Source organism: Ambystoma mexicanum, chromosome 9, assembly GCF_040938575.1.
Source record: "Ambystoma mexicanum isolate Mex_15411 chromosome 9, UKY_AmexF1_1, whole genome shotgun sequence".
Taxonomy (NCBI): Eukaryota; Metazoa; Chordata; class Amphibia; order Caudata; family Ambystomatidae; genus Ambystoma; species Ambystoma mexicanum.
Genome location: NC_090931.1, coordinates 392,297,015 through 392,311,384, shown reverse-complemented (window position 1 = coordinate 392,311,384; position 14,370 = coordinate 392,297,015). Strand labels below are relative to the sequence as shown.

The 14,370-nt window shown below is 39.7% G+C and overlaps 1 protein-coding gene across 2 annotated transcripts in view; it reads left to right on the top strand.

Moving 5' to 3' along the window:
• Positions 1–13,592, top strand: part of SBDS (SBDS ribosome maturation factor) — a 277,690-nt gene extending 264,098 nt beyond the window's left edge. For both annotated transcript variants that reach the window (XM_069614881.1, XM_069614882.1), the window contains exon 5: positions 10,996–13,592. In XM_069614881.1, the coding sequence (XP_069470982.1) occupies positions 10,996–11,124 (129 nt within the window). In that variant the 3' untranslated portion in view covers positions 11,125–13,592. The remainder of the gene's footprint in view (positions 1–10,995) is intronic.
• The last annotated feature ends 778 nt before the right edge of the window (positions 13,593–14,370 follow it).

Sequence of the window (14,370 nt, the reverse complement as noted above, 5' to 3'; positions counted from 1 at the left end):
TAATGTGTAGGTTTATTTTGTGTACCCTTAGATATAGGAATCTGTTGTATAGAGGAATGAAAAAGATCTACCTGAAGCACAAGACAAATTTCTGTCCCTGAAGAATGTCCAGTTAATTACAACATTCAGGACAGAAACTTCTATAAATTGGGCTTTGTCGACACAGTGGGGAATAAGAGAAATGTAGTTGCCACTGTTAGTTTCCTCAAGTATTTTGGACTTTGATTTTGTGAGGTGGAATAATTGTATTATTGTATACTGCTATGTTGTGTATATGTGTTTTTTAATGTTTTTGTTACCTGTGCTTAACTGAGAAAATGAATTAAAAAATGAAATTTTAGGAAACATCTTTGTTTGCTATTGATTACACGGTACGCAGCCCATATTTAAGTGGTTGCATAAAGATACTGTTATCTTGGGGTACGCCATTTGTGTCATTTATAGTTTGTTTATCCCTTCTTTTGGTTGATTATATATATATTGTATTCTCACTTGGTAGGAGGGATTATCACCCTAGTGTGGGGCAACCCTTGAATGTAATGATCTAACATAAAAATGTTACATGAGAAATTAGACAAAGGGGAAATGAAGTAACCACTCCAGCACTCTATGGAAGATAGTGATTGCTGGGACCACAAAGTTACAAAAGGTAAATAAAATCTGTATCACTTTACTGATCTTGTAAACAGTAATTAATCCAAGAGAAGGTATTTAAACCTTTGGGAAATCTAAAGGACTTCCTGTGCCACTGCACTGAAGGTGCTGGGTGTCACAATGTAAAAAGATGATGCCTATGGAGTTTGTCAGACTCCAAAACCAAAAGAAACGGTGTTTAAATTAAAGAAAACGCACAAGAGAGTGGGAAAAGGGTCTCTGTCTCCAGGATAAACATGAAAAGTCCTTAAATCCAGCAAAAGAGGTGTGGGGGTGGGGGGGAGAGGGGGTCTCCAAGTAGAAGGGAATTAGCACATTTCTGAGAATTCTCCCTAACAATGCTCAAGCGCCAAAGTGGCTTCAATCATTTTAGATTGCCCATTCACATGGATAGGGATCCATGGCTGCCCTTCCCCCATGTGTATTTCTGCAATTGAGGAAATGTGTTTTTCCTGATCTGACTCTGGAGTCATATTTGGTTTGTATTTCTCTTCATGTAGATAACAACTCAATGTGTTTTCATCTATTTCTGCCTGCCAGGTTTTCTTAGGGTCCAAATAAATCTCCAAAGAATGCCTCTTTTTTTTCTCCTCGCGTTGCATCCTGACACATGAGAATGACAGTGACACTACGCACACAGCCATTCTGAAGATATACTTCCACTGCACTTTCTGAGTTAGCAACAGTGTTGCATTCTTTAACACTGTTGCTCTGGGTCATTACCTTCTTAGGTTTCAATGGTTTTTTGGCTATGGACCACAATACCCCATTTACCCCAACAATGAGGGGCGACAGTCTCCTCAGGCAATTTGACCCTATGAGGAAGGATATTTCATGAATGGGTGTGACCAACACTTCCTGTCTCCTCCTATGCTTCCCTATCTTTATGTCAACCTCTGTGACACCTTCGATAGGTATTTCTTACACATTGAAATTGTGCACCTGGCCTTCACATTGCCTCACCTTTACATCGTTTTGTGCGGATCTCCCTTCATTGATACTTTGCATCCGTTCCTTTGACATTATTGTTGCTTGGGCACCTGTGTCAACCATAGCAAATGCATTACACAGACCATCCACTTTATGGCGATTTTTGCGATTTGCAAAAAAAATCACAAAATTTGCCATTTCCCGCAATTGCCACTATAAATCATTAATTGAGCTCGAAAAAGACACGTTAGCTTAGTGTGTCTTTTTTCGCGCTCATTTAATGATTTAGAGTGAACACAGCAGGCTGCTGATTGCAGCAGCTTGATGGTTAACACCTCCGGATCAGCGTTGCAGGCCCAGGATTTGGGGAGGTTCACGCAGGCCTGGGAGATGCACAGCATTTGGCTGTGACCCCATGCACCTCCAGGGCTCATTGAGTGCCCGTCCTGCCGAGCTGACGGAGTTGGTAAAGCATAGCCAGGTAAGCACTGGCCTGTCCACTCATCTGCCCCCAACTCAGAACACCCAAAGAAGCCACTGGACTGTTTTCATTACCGGCGCTCGACAGGAAAATAAATTACTTTCCTGTTGAGCGCCGGAAAAGAAAGCATGAATTTAATGCTTTCTGACGCTCGTCTACAATTGGTATCATGCAGGCCAGCCCCAAGGCTGGGCTGCATGGTACCAATTGAAGACTCTCTTAGCTGTATTCATTTCAAATTGCTTTACAATTGGTATCATGCAGCCCATGATATCAATTGTAAAGCAATTTGAAACGAATACAGCTACGAGTGTTTGTATCATGCAGCCCAGCCTTGAATCAAGGCTGGGCTGCATACCACCAATTGAAGACTCTCGTAGCTGTATTCATTTCAAATATTTCTTTACAATAATTGTAAAGCAATTTGAAACGAATACAGCTATGAGCGTTTGTATCATGCAGCCCAGCCTTGAAGCAAGGCTGGGCTGTATGACACCAATTACGCACAAACTTGGGTGTTAAAATGTATGTAAGGCAAGTGCAATTCGTCCTGTGCAATTTTGGTGGTTATGCAAAGCCAATTTAATGATATCTGCATATTTCACCTTGATATGCTAATTTCTAATGATATCACATGCCATTGCATATGTTGATGAGTCCCCCCACTTTAATTTGTAGGACTTGACCCCTGGTAGTGTTGTGATGTTTCATTTCTGTTTGTGGGTTTATTAAGTCACCATGTGTGGGTGGCATAACCAAGGAATGGTGACCACCCCAGAGTTTATTTTTTGGCTAGGTATTATGGGCTTGCAGTTACTGCCACTGTATTGCCCCTGTGGCTTGGGCCTCATGGATTCCTTCCATGGAGAAGTGTAGAGTTGTTCCCCCTCTCTCCTGGGCTCATAGGACAAGCGAAAAGCAAACCTACGGGCTTCAAACAGGGTTACACTTTGGAATTCAAGCCCCTCTGTTTATTTGCTTTCCACTTGTCTGCTGGAAGTAGTGGCGCAGCACCATTTCCATGGAGCTGATCAGGCTATAGCCCCCCTCCCCCACCAAAATCCAAAATGTTAGGCTGTGGTGACTCGACCTGGCTGTCCTACAGAGCGTGGCCTGACAGAACACAACATTTTGTTCCTTACTAACAAAAGCCTTGCAATTACTTCTTGGTTTTAGGCTAAAAAAGATGTTAAATTATGTATTTTTCAACATTAAAAAATGCTGCAAAAAACGCATTTGTGTGCTGCAATTTTTTTCTTTTTTGTGCCGCAAAATTTTCCATTTCATGCCGCAATTTTCTGGAGGGTCTGATTACATTTTCCTTCAATAGTGATACGAGCATAGTACCTATCCCCAACCTCTTCTAGAGTGCATACAAAATATGAATGTTTACTAATTTCAGGACTTTTCCTGGGTCATTTTGACTTTTTGCTAGGCAACGAGGCATGCAAAATGACATTTTACCCTCCTTTTTGCCCATTTCTTTTTTAACTCCCTTGTCTATTTTCTTGGACTCAGAACCCATTTGAAGTATGGCCACTGACCGCCCCTCTGACTAGTAGCCACATCCCAATTTCTCATTGTGCCCTTCACATTGTCTGGGTCCTCTCTGCTTACCACCACTCTGCAACCTATTGGCTGTGTATTTTCACAAGTAGAATATCAGTCTGTGGTGTGTGACACTTATCTGCATTTTGTACGGTGCATTTCATTTGTTTGTTGGAATATCTGTGGCTCAAAATAATCCTCAGGTGACTGACCTGCACCTGCCTTATGGGGAATTGTTTTTTTTTTGGGTGTGTCAACAGTATTTTGATTATCAAGTAAGGATAAACTGTCTGTTGAATCGATTCTTAATTTTGTGTTTAATTTTTGCATTGCAGATTCTTTTTTAATCTACTTCTGTTCTTTGGGTTCTTCTTGTTCCTTTTCCTTTTTTTAATCTTCATCTTCACACACCTGAATGGTCTGGTTCAACCACTCTCCCTTTTTGTGTGTGTTATAATTCCCTGTCTCACTCTCATTTGTTTGTTTTCTTGTTTTTAAATCCGCAATCAATTCGGTGTTTTCATTCAAAGGTAATTTCTGGGCATCTGTGTTTTCATTGTGGTAAAGGTCATTAACTAGTCACTTGTTGTCGCCGCGTGCTAGGTCACTTCTGTGACCCTCGGCGCCTTCACTTCGGTTCGGTTTTTGAACTGCACATCATTTTCCTATTTGCTGAGCCTCTAAGCATTGAAACCTGTCCATGTCTTTGAATTACTCTTTGTGGTCTGGGCCAGTAATGATTAAACTCACCCTGATTAGGCCTTTTCTGGTACCTTTCAGGAGATTGATTTCTATTTGTGTGTCCCCTGAATTCACGTGACGCAGGTGGTGGGGAACGTGGAGGGACCATCCTTGACCATGGTGAACCTGTGGTGGGAACGGATTATATTGGTGAGGTACATAATTCACATTTTGTCATTTCCTGTGGGGAAAACGGTTCCCTGTGTTGATTTCCATTTTCAATTAACCTATCCAGATATCTTGGCTTTTCTTGATGGCCGTATAACAATTTTTTGTGTTGAGGTCAAATCTACTCTTGAGTCCCTTGTGACTGGTATGGACCATTATAAATCTGATTTTGGTTATTTGGCCCTGGCATGTCATAGCGATATCCCACTCTAGGCGAACATGGGTACCTAGGACTAATATAAGAACTTCTATTACTGGCATCTATGGATTGGAACATGGGAGTCTGGGGTGATGTTCTTTGTGGAGCCACGCCCCTTTGATTAGGTGTCATGTCATTCTTTGCCAGAGTTTGGGCTGATTCTAGCGGCATATTTACAGACTTTACCTCCGAAATGGCTGGTGTGGATTCTTTAGTCTTTGATTTTGCCTCTTTATTCCTAGGCCCCTCCTGTTTCTGATTAAATATCACCTCATACAGTTTGTTCGCCTGTTCAATTATCCATTCTAATGGTTTTCATCTGTCAAATGTACAGATCATTTGGGAGACCATTTATTTTTGGAGCCCGTAAAAACACGCAGTTTTAAGTTCTACTGAGTTGGGGTTAAAGGTCACATCAAAATGTGAGCATGCCATTTTTAAGTTTTGAAAACTGGCAAAGGGATTCATTTTGTTGTGCAGCATGCTTTCTTGGCTTGCTGTATAGACTGATACGGTCTCGGGAGGATAGCTCAGGGGCAACGTGCTAGTCTTGGAAGCAGGGCAATGCGGAGCAACACAGGTGGAAACCTCTGGGTATTAAGCACATAATAAATAGCCAATTACAATATTACAATTACAAGATGAAAATTGGTGTCTAATTTCTTTTTCAAAGTCTGGCCCGACAAGTTTTCCTGTTCATTGACACTGTGGATGATACTAGAAGAAGCCGCATCTAGAGTGAGGTGAAAATACAGTCCATATTGTTCCCTAGGAATCTGAAGAGTCTTGAATATATCATGGACCACCTCCAGATTATCTTCTATGCAACAATCTCCTCCTTTTTAGAACGGTCTAATCAAGGTCTTGATAGATTTCATAATTTTTAAAAGACTTCATGGTGCATTATGGCATTTACCATTTTGTCGCTCCATTCCTGTTCTCTTGTGGGTAAGAATGTGTAGGAGTATCAGAGATTCCCGAGCCCAACATTGGATCATAACCAGGCCTGGCCATATGGACAGCTGCTGATAAATTTCTCTGTCTAGGACTGTGATTAAGTTCAGCTCCAGTGAACGTGGTACACTGTCGCTTTTGCTGAGACTTGAATTTAAATATTTGCTATTCCAGGTTTTTGCACAGTCCATGAAGCTGCTCCTGCTTTATGACAGAGGGCAGAATTCTCATCCCTGATCTTATTGATTATTGCTTGCAATTCTTTAATATGTATCTGACAATGATCAATTGCTTTAGCTTTTACTTCATTTTCATTCAACAATTTAAATATCTCCTGTTCCATGGCACGGAATTCCTTAGCTTTCTCACTATTATCTTTTCTAAGGGTTTGAATTTCTGCAATTGCAACCTCTTTATCTCGTCTTATATCATTCAATACTGTTTTTAAATGGTTTAACTCTCCCTCACTCTCGTCAAATTGTTTCTCTCTGAGCCAATTGAGCAGCAAGGTCGCTACATTTGCCTTGCAGTTCCGTATCTGGCTCTGTGTTTTAATTCTGCTTTCAATTGCTCCACCTGATCACATTCATTGTCCAAACTGCACTGTAATTTGCTAATGATCTCAGCATCTTTCCCTTGCAGCTTTATGGATAGCAGAAACCAAAGTTTCGTGCACAGCCTAATGATGCAATTCTTCTTGCGTGCTGTCGCTCGGAACAGTCGGAGACACGTTTGCACAATACTTCCTTCATCCGTGCTAATCCTGTTTTTCCAGGTTATCACATTTTCAGATGACCAGGTTGCGTAAGCAGAGAGTTTCGCCTCGAGGTAATCCGATAGCTCAGAAAATTCAGCCTGAATCTGACACTTGCCGGGATTAGTCCCAGTAACACGATAGTAGAAGTCAATGTGCACCCGGCACAGTTGCTTTGCTCACAGTTTTAATTCTGAGAATTAGCGCAGAGTATGGTTACGCTTTATGATGCAAGCCCACGCCCAATAATTACTGGGCTTGGACTCGACCAAGGAGGCTCCTTATCACCCTTGATTCCAACTTCTAAAGGAGTGAAACAAGGATGCCCCTTGGCTGCAATTGTTTTCAATCTCTTTATTTCTGACATAGGCGATGCATTAAATGAGGTAACAGCATTTCCACCTAAAATTCACGGCTCTCAGTTGGGTTATTTGTTGTATGCTGATGATTAACTACTCTTGGATGTCACACCGGTCGGTCTACAACGAAATTTAGATGCCTTAGAAAGATATGTAACGAAAAACAAGCTCTGTCTAAACAAGAACAAATTTGAAGTTTTGATATTGTGTAACCTGTCAGCCTATAAAAAGAGATCAACCCAATATGTGTGGTACTTGGAAAAAACCCCACTTCGGATCTCTACTCACATAAAATATTTGGGATCCTTAATAAGTGGTCACATCAATGACAATCCTTGGGTCGAGGCCACCAAAAGAAAATATCAGCAATTGGCTTGCCAGGCCGCGATCATAAACAAAAAATTCTGAGAATTCTCTATAAAACCTGTGATAAATTTTTACAGACAAAAAGTAATACCAACCTTGATTTATGGAGCTGAAAATATGTTTGGTTGCTCACACTAGTTATGGAACACACTTGAAAATAATTTTTGGACTAGAGCGTTACACATCTCTAAAGGATGTCCGACTAGTAACATAAGATTTGAATTGGGACTGACTTCTATACAAGCAAGAGTTTGTTGGAATGCCTTAACTTTATACAGGAAGTCGCAGCTCTCTAATGCAGCCCCTCCATTTGAAATATTACACAAGCTGGATTCAGATCCCGAATACACAATGCTTGCCAAATGGAATCGGCAATGTTCTGAAATTCTGGACGCAAACGATATCGACATTACCACTTTACTTGAAAATCCGAATAAGGCTAAACGTAAACTATGGAGTGCAGATTGGCATCAAACCTGCACTGACAGATCTAGTTCTCGCCTCCTAAGAGATGTACCACCAGAAGCAAGAGAGCTAGACAAATTACAACTGTATTTGTTACAATCTCCCGATCAGAACTCAAGATTTCTATACTTGCATTTTCGACTCAACCTTTTTATGACCAAAGACCGTACAAGTACTTGGTCACTTAAAGAACCTGCTGACTTAATCTGTCGTTTTTGTAAACATTCGAAAGAGACACTAAAACACTTGACGTTGTTTTGTCCAGAGTTTCGCTCGTTGCGAACAAAGTTGTTCGGACCTCTTTTTGAGGCACGCAGCACCTATACGGCTGAGGATTGGTGGAAAGTTATGCTTGAAGGTGCTGACCGAAAAATTATGTTTGGTTTAGTTCAATTTTTGAAGGACTTGAAAACCCATCTAAAAGAGCCGATTCCGACATTTGGAGGGAACGATTGTTAAAGCCTCTAATAACGTAGGTTCAGTGGGGTGAAGTACGAAGAAGTGTATCTTTTTTCTGTTTTAAAGGTTTTCTTTTGTAAACCATATAAAATGAAAAATAAAAAAAATAAAAAATTACTTTACAGGTTCCCGGCCAACGCACCAAGATGTTAGAGGTATTTTTGGCCGTCATTTTGGTTGGTGGTATTTTTGGTGTTTCATGGTATAGTGGTGATCCTAACTTTAGAGTCCCGTCTGATAATTGTTCTTATACTGGTATCACTGACGGTAAGTAAATACTGGACTTAATACACTCTCAATGATGACTTTATACCCTTGCAGTATTTTATTTACAATACCACATTATTCACTTTTGGCTTGCATCTCAGAATACACTTACCATGTAAATGAAATATAAACATTCACAGACAAACGTACCCCTTTTGAAACCCAGTGTACAATAACCAGTTTGGTTGTTGTTTTATCTAACGTGGCAAAGTGAATTACCACAGGCGGTAATACAAGCTCACTGTTGGTTATTCCCAGTGCCCCGTGTTACCATCACAGATCAAAATATGTGCTACAAATTCTGAGATTATTCAACTTTCGAATTGTTATTATCAGGAGTTAGAAATATGCAAGATACATAGACTGAATATACAATGCAAAATATTCATAGTCCTTACACCATTGAACCAGGAATCGAAAATAAACATTTCTAAATGCAATTTGCTTGTGGTTACTTTTCTCTGCAATGAAAGGGGCTTGATATGCTAGATTTACAAGTGTTATTTTTTTTTACGATAAAGTGAGCCTTGCTCTCAATGAGCTTCAAAACAGTGTATTTTGGTAACTAGCCAGTGCCCTGTGGAAACTGACCTTGAGCTTCTAACAAATCTTGGCAGAAACTAAACTTCTATCACATTTCAATTTTGTCACATGATTACAAAAGTATAAACACAGTTATGCACGTTTAAGATTTCACTGTGCAGCACCTAAAAATGAATTATCCACATCTGACCAGTTTATGATGATATTCTCTACCTCACATTATTCGATACTAAGCATACCCTCATTAGCGTGCTCTTCCAATTAACCAAACTTAACAAAAATAATCTTTAATCGTGTGTGTGTCCTGAACTGCTCGCAACCCCAGTTTAGTTGTCGGACAGAAGAACTCTTTATCTGCTCCACACGCTTCTCCAAGAGTCAGCCAAAGGATAAGAGCGCCCAAAACGGCAAACTCTTCTGAGAAAACTGCCAGCCCAGGAACCAGAGAGAGTGAGTGAGACAGAGTCCTCCCTCCTGCCACCATTTATAAACTCTCTGAACTAAGAATGCCCACCTATAGGTCCTACTTACACAAAATATAGAATGTTCCTTTCTCTGAGATGTCACCTCCCATTCATTGTCATCGAGCCTGCTCTCTAGATAGTTCTGAAGCACATGACCAATCTCCTGGCTTAGAGCAGAACCAAATCGGATGGAAAAGTTACATTTGCCCTGTTCCTGCTCTGAAATAACTATTCTGCACGTTTTATTCATTGCATTTCCAAGGTAACCTTGCACAGCCCAAATGCCTTGCACACTGGATTTATCTATGTGCACCAAGTTTATATAAAAGGCATGAACTTGCTTGCACTTATTAGTAGGGGAATATGTTATGTTAGATGGATAAGGTAAATGTTAGTCTTATGTTTTTATTTTAGTGCAACTCGGCCCACAACCGTGGTGTAGTGGTGCAACGTGATAACACCCTGTAATGCAATGCCCAATTCAAAACGTTCATTTTTCTTGCATGTGTTCTGTGCATTCCCAATATTGACATCTACTAGATTCAGCCCAAGTCTCACATGCTTTCTCGTCAGTCGGACCAATCTTTTACCCTTGTTGAAATGTGGAGCCCTAGTTGAAATCCAGACCTCTGCTCAAATGTGGATGTTGAAATGTGGAGCCCTATTTGAAATTCAGAACACATTTTCCTACAATTATAAGGTCTAGCTTTCCCTGTCACTATGGTTGATCCTTGCGTATCTTAAGGTGCTTGTCTGTCATGTGTGACAGTCAAATATAAGTCACTGGTCCTAACTGACCCTACCACTATGAAAACTAACTTATAACCGCAGAATGGCTCCCTTCTTCTGACGGTACTTCCAGTACCAGTCGATAGTGATCTTGTTCAATACACAACTCTTAAATAGTCTCTTGTGACTTTATGGATTAGTCTTTGTAATTCTTTTTTTTCTTGTAATTCTTCAAAAGGATTTCTAACTGTTGTCCCCTTGGAAATCACTATGGGCAATCTTTTGTAGGATCTGTGGTTCAGGTTACTGATTTCAACTTATTCTTGCTTTTTATTCCAATTGACTTTCTTTCCTTGATGTTTATAATTCAGTTTATCCTTGCCTACTTGGCTTGGCACGTATTTCACTTGGTTATTTCCTCGGAACTCTTCATAAAGTTCTCTCGCTTTAGTATTCTGTTCTTCGTGAACAGAATGTTAAATGCCTTTCCCCTTTTCCCAGGGTATTATCCACTGTTCCTTTCTCTTCAAGCTTAAATTCTTAGAATTAATTTCTCTTGAGTCAGTCTTTAAAGTTCTTCAACTCCTTTTTTAACTCTCATTTCTACTGAGATGCGTTATTTGCACAGTAAAACAATCGCCGCGTGTCCTCCCGTGGCTCCTGTTCTCCCTGTTACTGAATGAAGGTTGAGGCACAAGTAAGTTTGGGTATGGGCTATGTTTTTATGTTCTTGTCTACCATGTTAAAATTGATAAAGACAGTGTGTTTGTCAAAGGGGATAATGGCTTATTTTACTGCTGCACTGAATTTAAAAATTGTGTCAATGTAAATATGAAACCTTCTCTGTAAAAAAAAAAAAAATTATAATAATAACAGTAAAAGCACATTTTAACCAACATTCAATTTGTTATTAGGTCTGCCTGGTGGATCCTGGGTGCTTCAGAGAAATTGATGAGCTGATACGATGCGAGACCAAAGGGAAAGGCACCTTAGAAGTACTCAACTTGAAAGATGTGGAAGAAGGCGATGAAAAACTTGAATGAACAACTGTATTTAATTGATAAAAAAATCATAAGACTGATTAGCTACAATTTTGAGGCCTGTTCTTATTTTTTGCTGCAAGCATTTTTATTGTCAAAATAATTGAATGTTCATTAAGTACATAATTTAAATTCCCGCAGCATTAAGGATTTGAATACAGAGTTTGTGGCCTTCGCCATGAACAATGAAATATGGGTATATCAAGAGATTCTTAAAAATTGCACTTTTTTGTATGCAAGAATAGTGATCGAGCATATAGGGACATAGAACTGGTAAGCCGACATTTTGCGCTACAGTGTATATTGTATTCAATTTAGTGATGCTTTGCACTCCTTGTAATAATGTAAATATAGTGGCCCACAAAAGTTTGAATGGTCTGTAAATAATTTATTTATAGAAATGTTATAGAAGATGCTGTTCTGGTGCCATACCTTGCTCATGCAACTCTTCTTACACGCGATCTTCCAATTGTCAAAAAGGCTGGGAATAGATTGTTTTGAATTCTCAACAGTTTGAATATCAAAATCACCAAACTCTAGCAATGAAGAGGTCATAGGGCACACCTCTGCGCTTTCAGCTGTTAGGTTTGATTTGAGGAACTTGGTTTGTTGGCCAGAAGAACTAGATGGACAGATTGAGGCAAACTGCAGATCTGTGGCATATTGTGCGAATTATTTTCGACACAACATCCTCAAAGGTATTTTTGAATTCAGTAAAGGCTGTTCCACAATGTCATTGACTATTTTTGATGATATGGCAGCTGTAAACTTGCAGTGGAGATAGTTTTGACACAAGTGTTTCCCCGCCAAGTTGTTTTTCTTTCATCAGAAGAAATATAGCCCGAGTTGGTGCATGTTTGCATGCAGATTTTAACAGGTGGTCCTGTATCAAGTGCATCGATTTTTCCAGTGACTTCAAACTGTTAGCACTTTTCTGACCTCTCATCATTAGTCCTTTTGTAGAAAGCCTCAAACAACTCAAGTTGCCCACGTACCCTCACTAAGGAAAGTGGCCAGAAAATCATCTGTTCTGTCACCCTGCATTCTCGTATGGTTTTCTATTCTGTAAACATTCAGGTGTATAGAGATCTTCTATGTTAGAATGTTATGTTATCCTATTCCTTTACATGTCCACGAATATTTCGGATTCCTTGCTGGTCCGTTGACAAATCTAATACTGTTGAGCGATCTGGGAACAGTACTTAATCCCCAAAAATGTTCTATTTTTTCAAGGAAAATGTGTTCAAGATTATACAGGTACAGGTAGAAAAATGATGAGCAGTGTACTCCTTGAAGATCTGAAAGGAACACATGACTTGAAAAGCAATGTCTCATTACGTGTGTTCTATAGTTAATGCTGGATAATGGTAGCCCTAAAATTGCAGTGTGTCATCTGTATTGCTTTCTGATTAATCCCACAGCAAAGCTATGGGTTAGTGTAAAGAAGTGTGCTCCTTTAAAGTATCAGGATGCATTCCATTTGAGGTAATGAAAAAAATCTATCGTAAATATATATCCTCCTCTCCGATACATGGCAGCACAAAGGCTATTAGCATTCATATGCTTTAAAGTTAGAAAATCTGTACTAAATGCTTCAATTTGTCCAGCGAACAGCCTCTTTTTCTTGAGCCCTTAATTGGTGCATTATAGTCTGCTCCACTCAAAGATCCTTTTGTAACCAAGATTGAAATCTTAATAAAGTCTGGTTGCAAGAGGATTTAAAAAACCTGTATAACAATAGAGAAGAGTATGGTGCTTCAGAATCTAACGTGTGTTTGGAGATGCACCGGGATCTTGATCAAAGTCTTTCAGGTTTGAATAAAGACCCAGTTTGTGACCCATGTCTTTATTCGTACCTGAAAGAGTTTTACTGGTAATTGGGCATCCACTTACATCTCAGCACCTATGACATTCCGTATTTGGCTCGTGCAAATGACAATATGCCCTATTGCAATTTCAGAATACGATCAATGGCCGGTCAGTTGACATTGAGCTTAATATAAGGCCAGCAGAACCAGCTGTGATTGTAGTTGTGCATTATTAGCAGGTTATGGTGGGAGGATTGGTGGAGATAGCAGGCCATTTTACACCTAGTGTACTGTTATGTTTTACTAAGGTCATTAAATCGTTTTCAATTCTGGGTATTTTCAAGAAAGGTACATATTCAAAAAAGCTCCTTTTTCTGATAGCTCTTGAAACTTTAGAGTACTGACTTCTTATGCCCATATCTTTTAAACCAGCCCAGCAAATTCATTTGTATTGTCTCAATATTAACATCCTTTTTGTGAGTGAAAAATTGTGATAATCACAAATGAGGAACGTTACTATGTTGGTCGGTAAATTATCTTAACAGTGAATTACCCGTTTTGCATTTAAGAAATTCAGCACTAAAAATATTCCTTCATCCCTTTTTGAGCAATTTTGAGTTCTTCCACAAATGTATTTGTAATAAAATATTGTACAAAACATAATATGGTATAAAATGGTGAATTTGAATATTTAGTCTGTGGGACTGTTTTCTACATGTCTTTTATGCATTCATTGGCTGCTCTTAAATAGCTATAAATAAGCTTCTGTGTAAAACCCCTTAGAGGAAACGCAAATCGAAATTCTTTTTTATTTTTAAATTTATTTTTTGTGTGTACACCTCTGGGATTGTGTGGAAATATCACATATCTGATGGTTAAAAATCATCTCATGACTTTATGCTGTTTTGGTATTCAACTGTTGAAGATGGTTATGACTAGGCCCACATCTTTAAGTACATTTTTCTTGCAACTTTGCACAATAAAAGTGTGTGTTTTTGTGTGTATGCATGAGTGCAAAGAAAGGTGAAAGTAAAGGTGACAGTAATGTATTTTCTTGTAGACTGGGCTCTTGATTTTGGGTTAATCGCTCATGATCATTTCGGATTGAGGAACTAGGGGCTCGCTCTCTCTCTCTCCTCCTCTCTCTCCCTCCCCTTTCTCTCTCTCTCCCCCTCTCCCTCCCCTCTCTCCGTCTCCTTTCTACTTACCACAACCCTTTTCCCTACCCCAAGCATCCATAACCCCTGGTTAGTGCTACTGATTGTTGACCCCTACTGTCGAAGCGCTGTCCTCTTCTAATGGTGGTTCCCTAAACTCCCCCAGGGACCTCCTCACTCTCCCTACTCTAACCAAAGTTTATTGTCCTACTCTCCTCCTCCACACTCCTCCTCTCCTCCTCCAGACACCTACTCTCCTCCACACGCCTTCCCCTCCACACTCA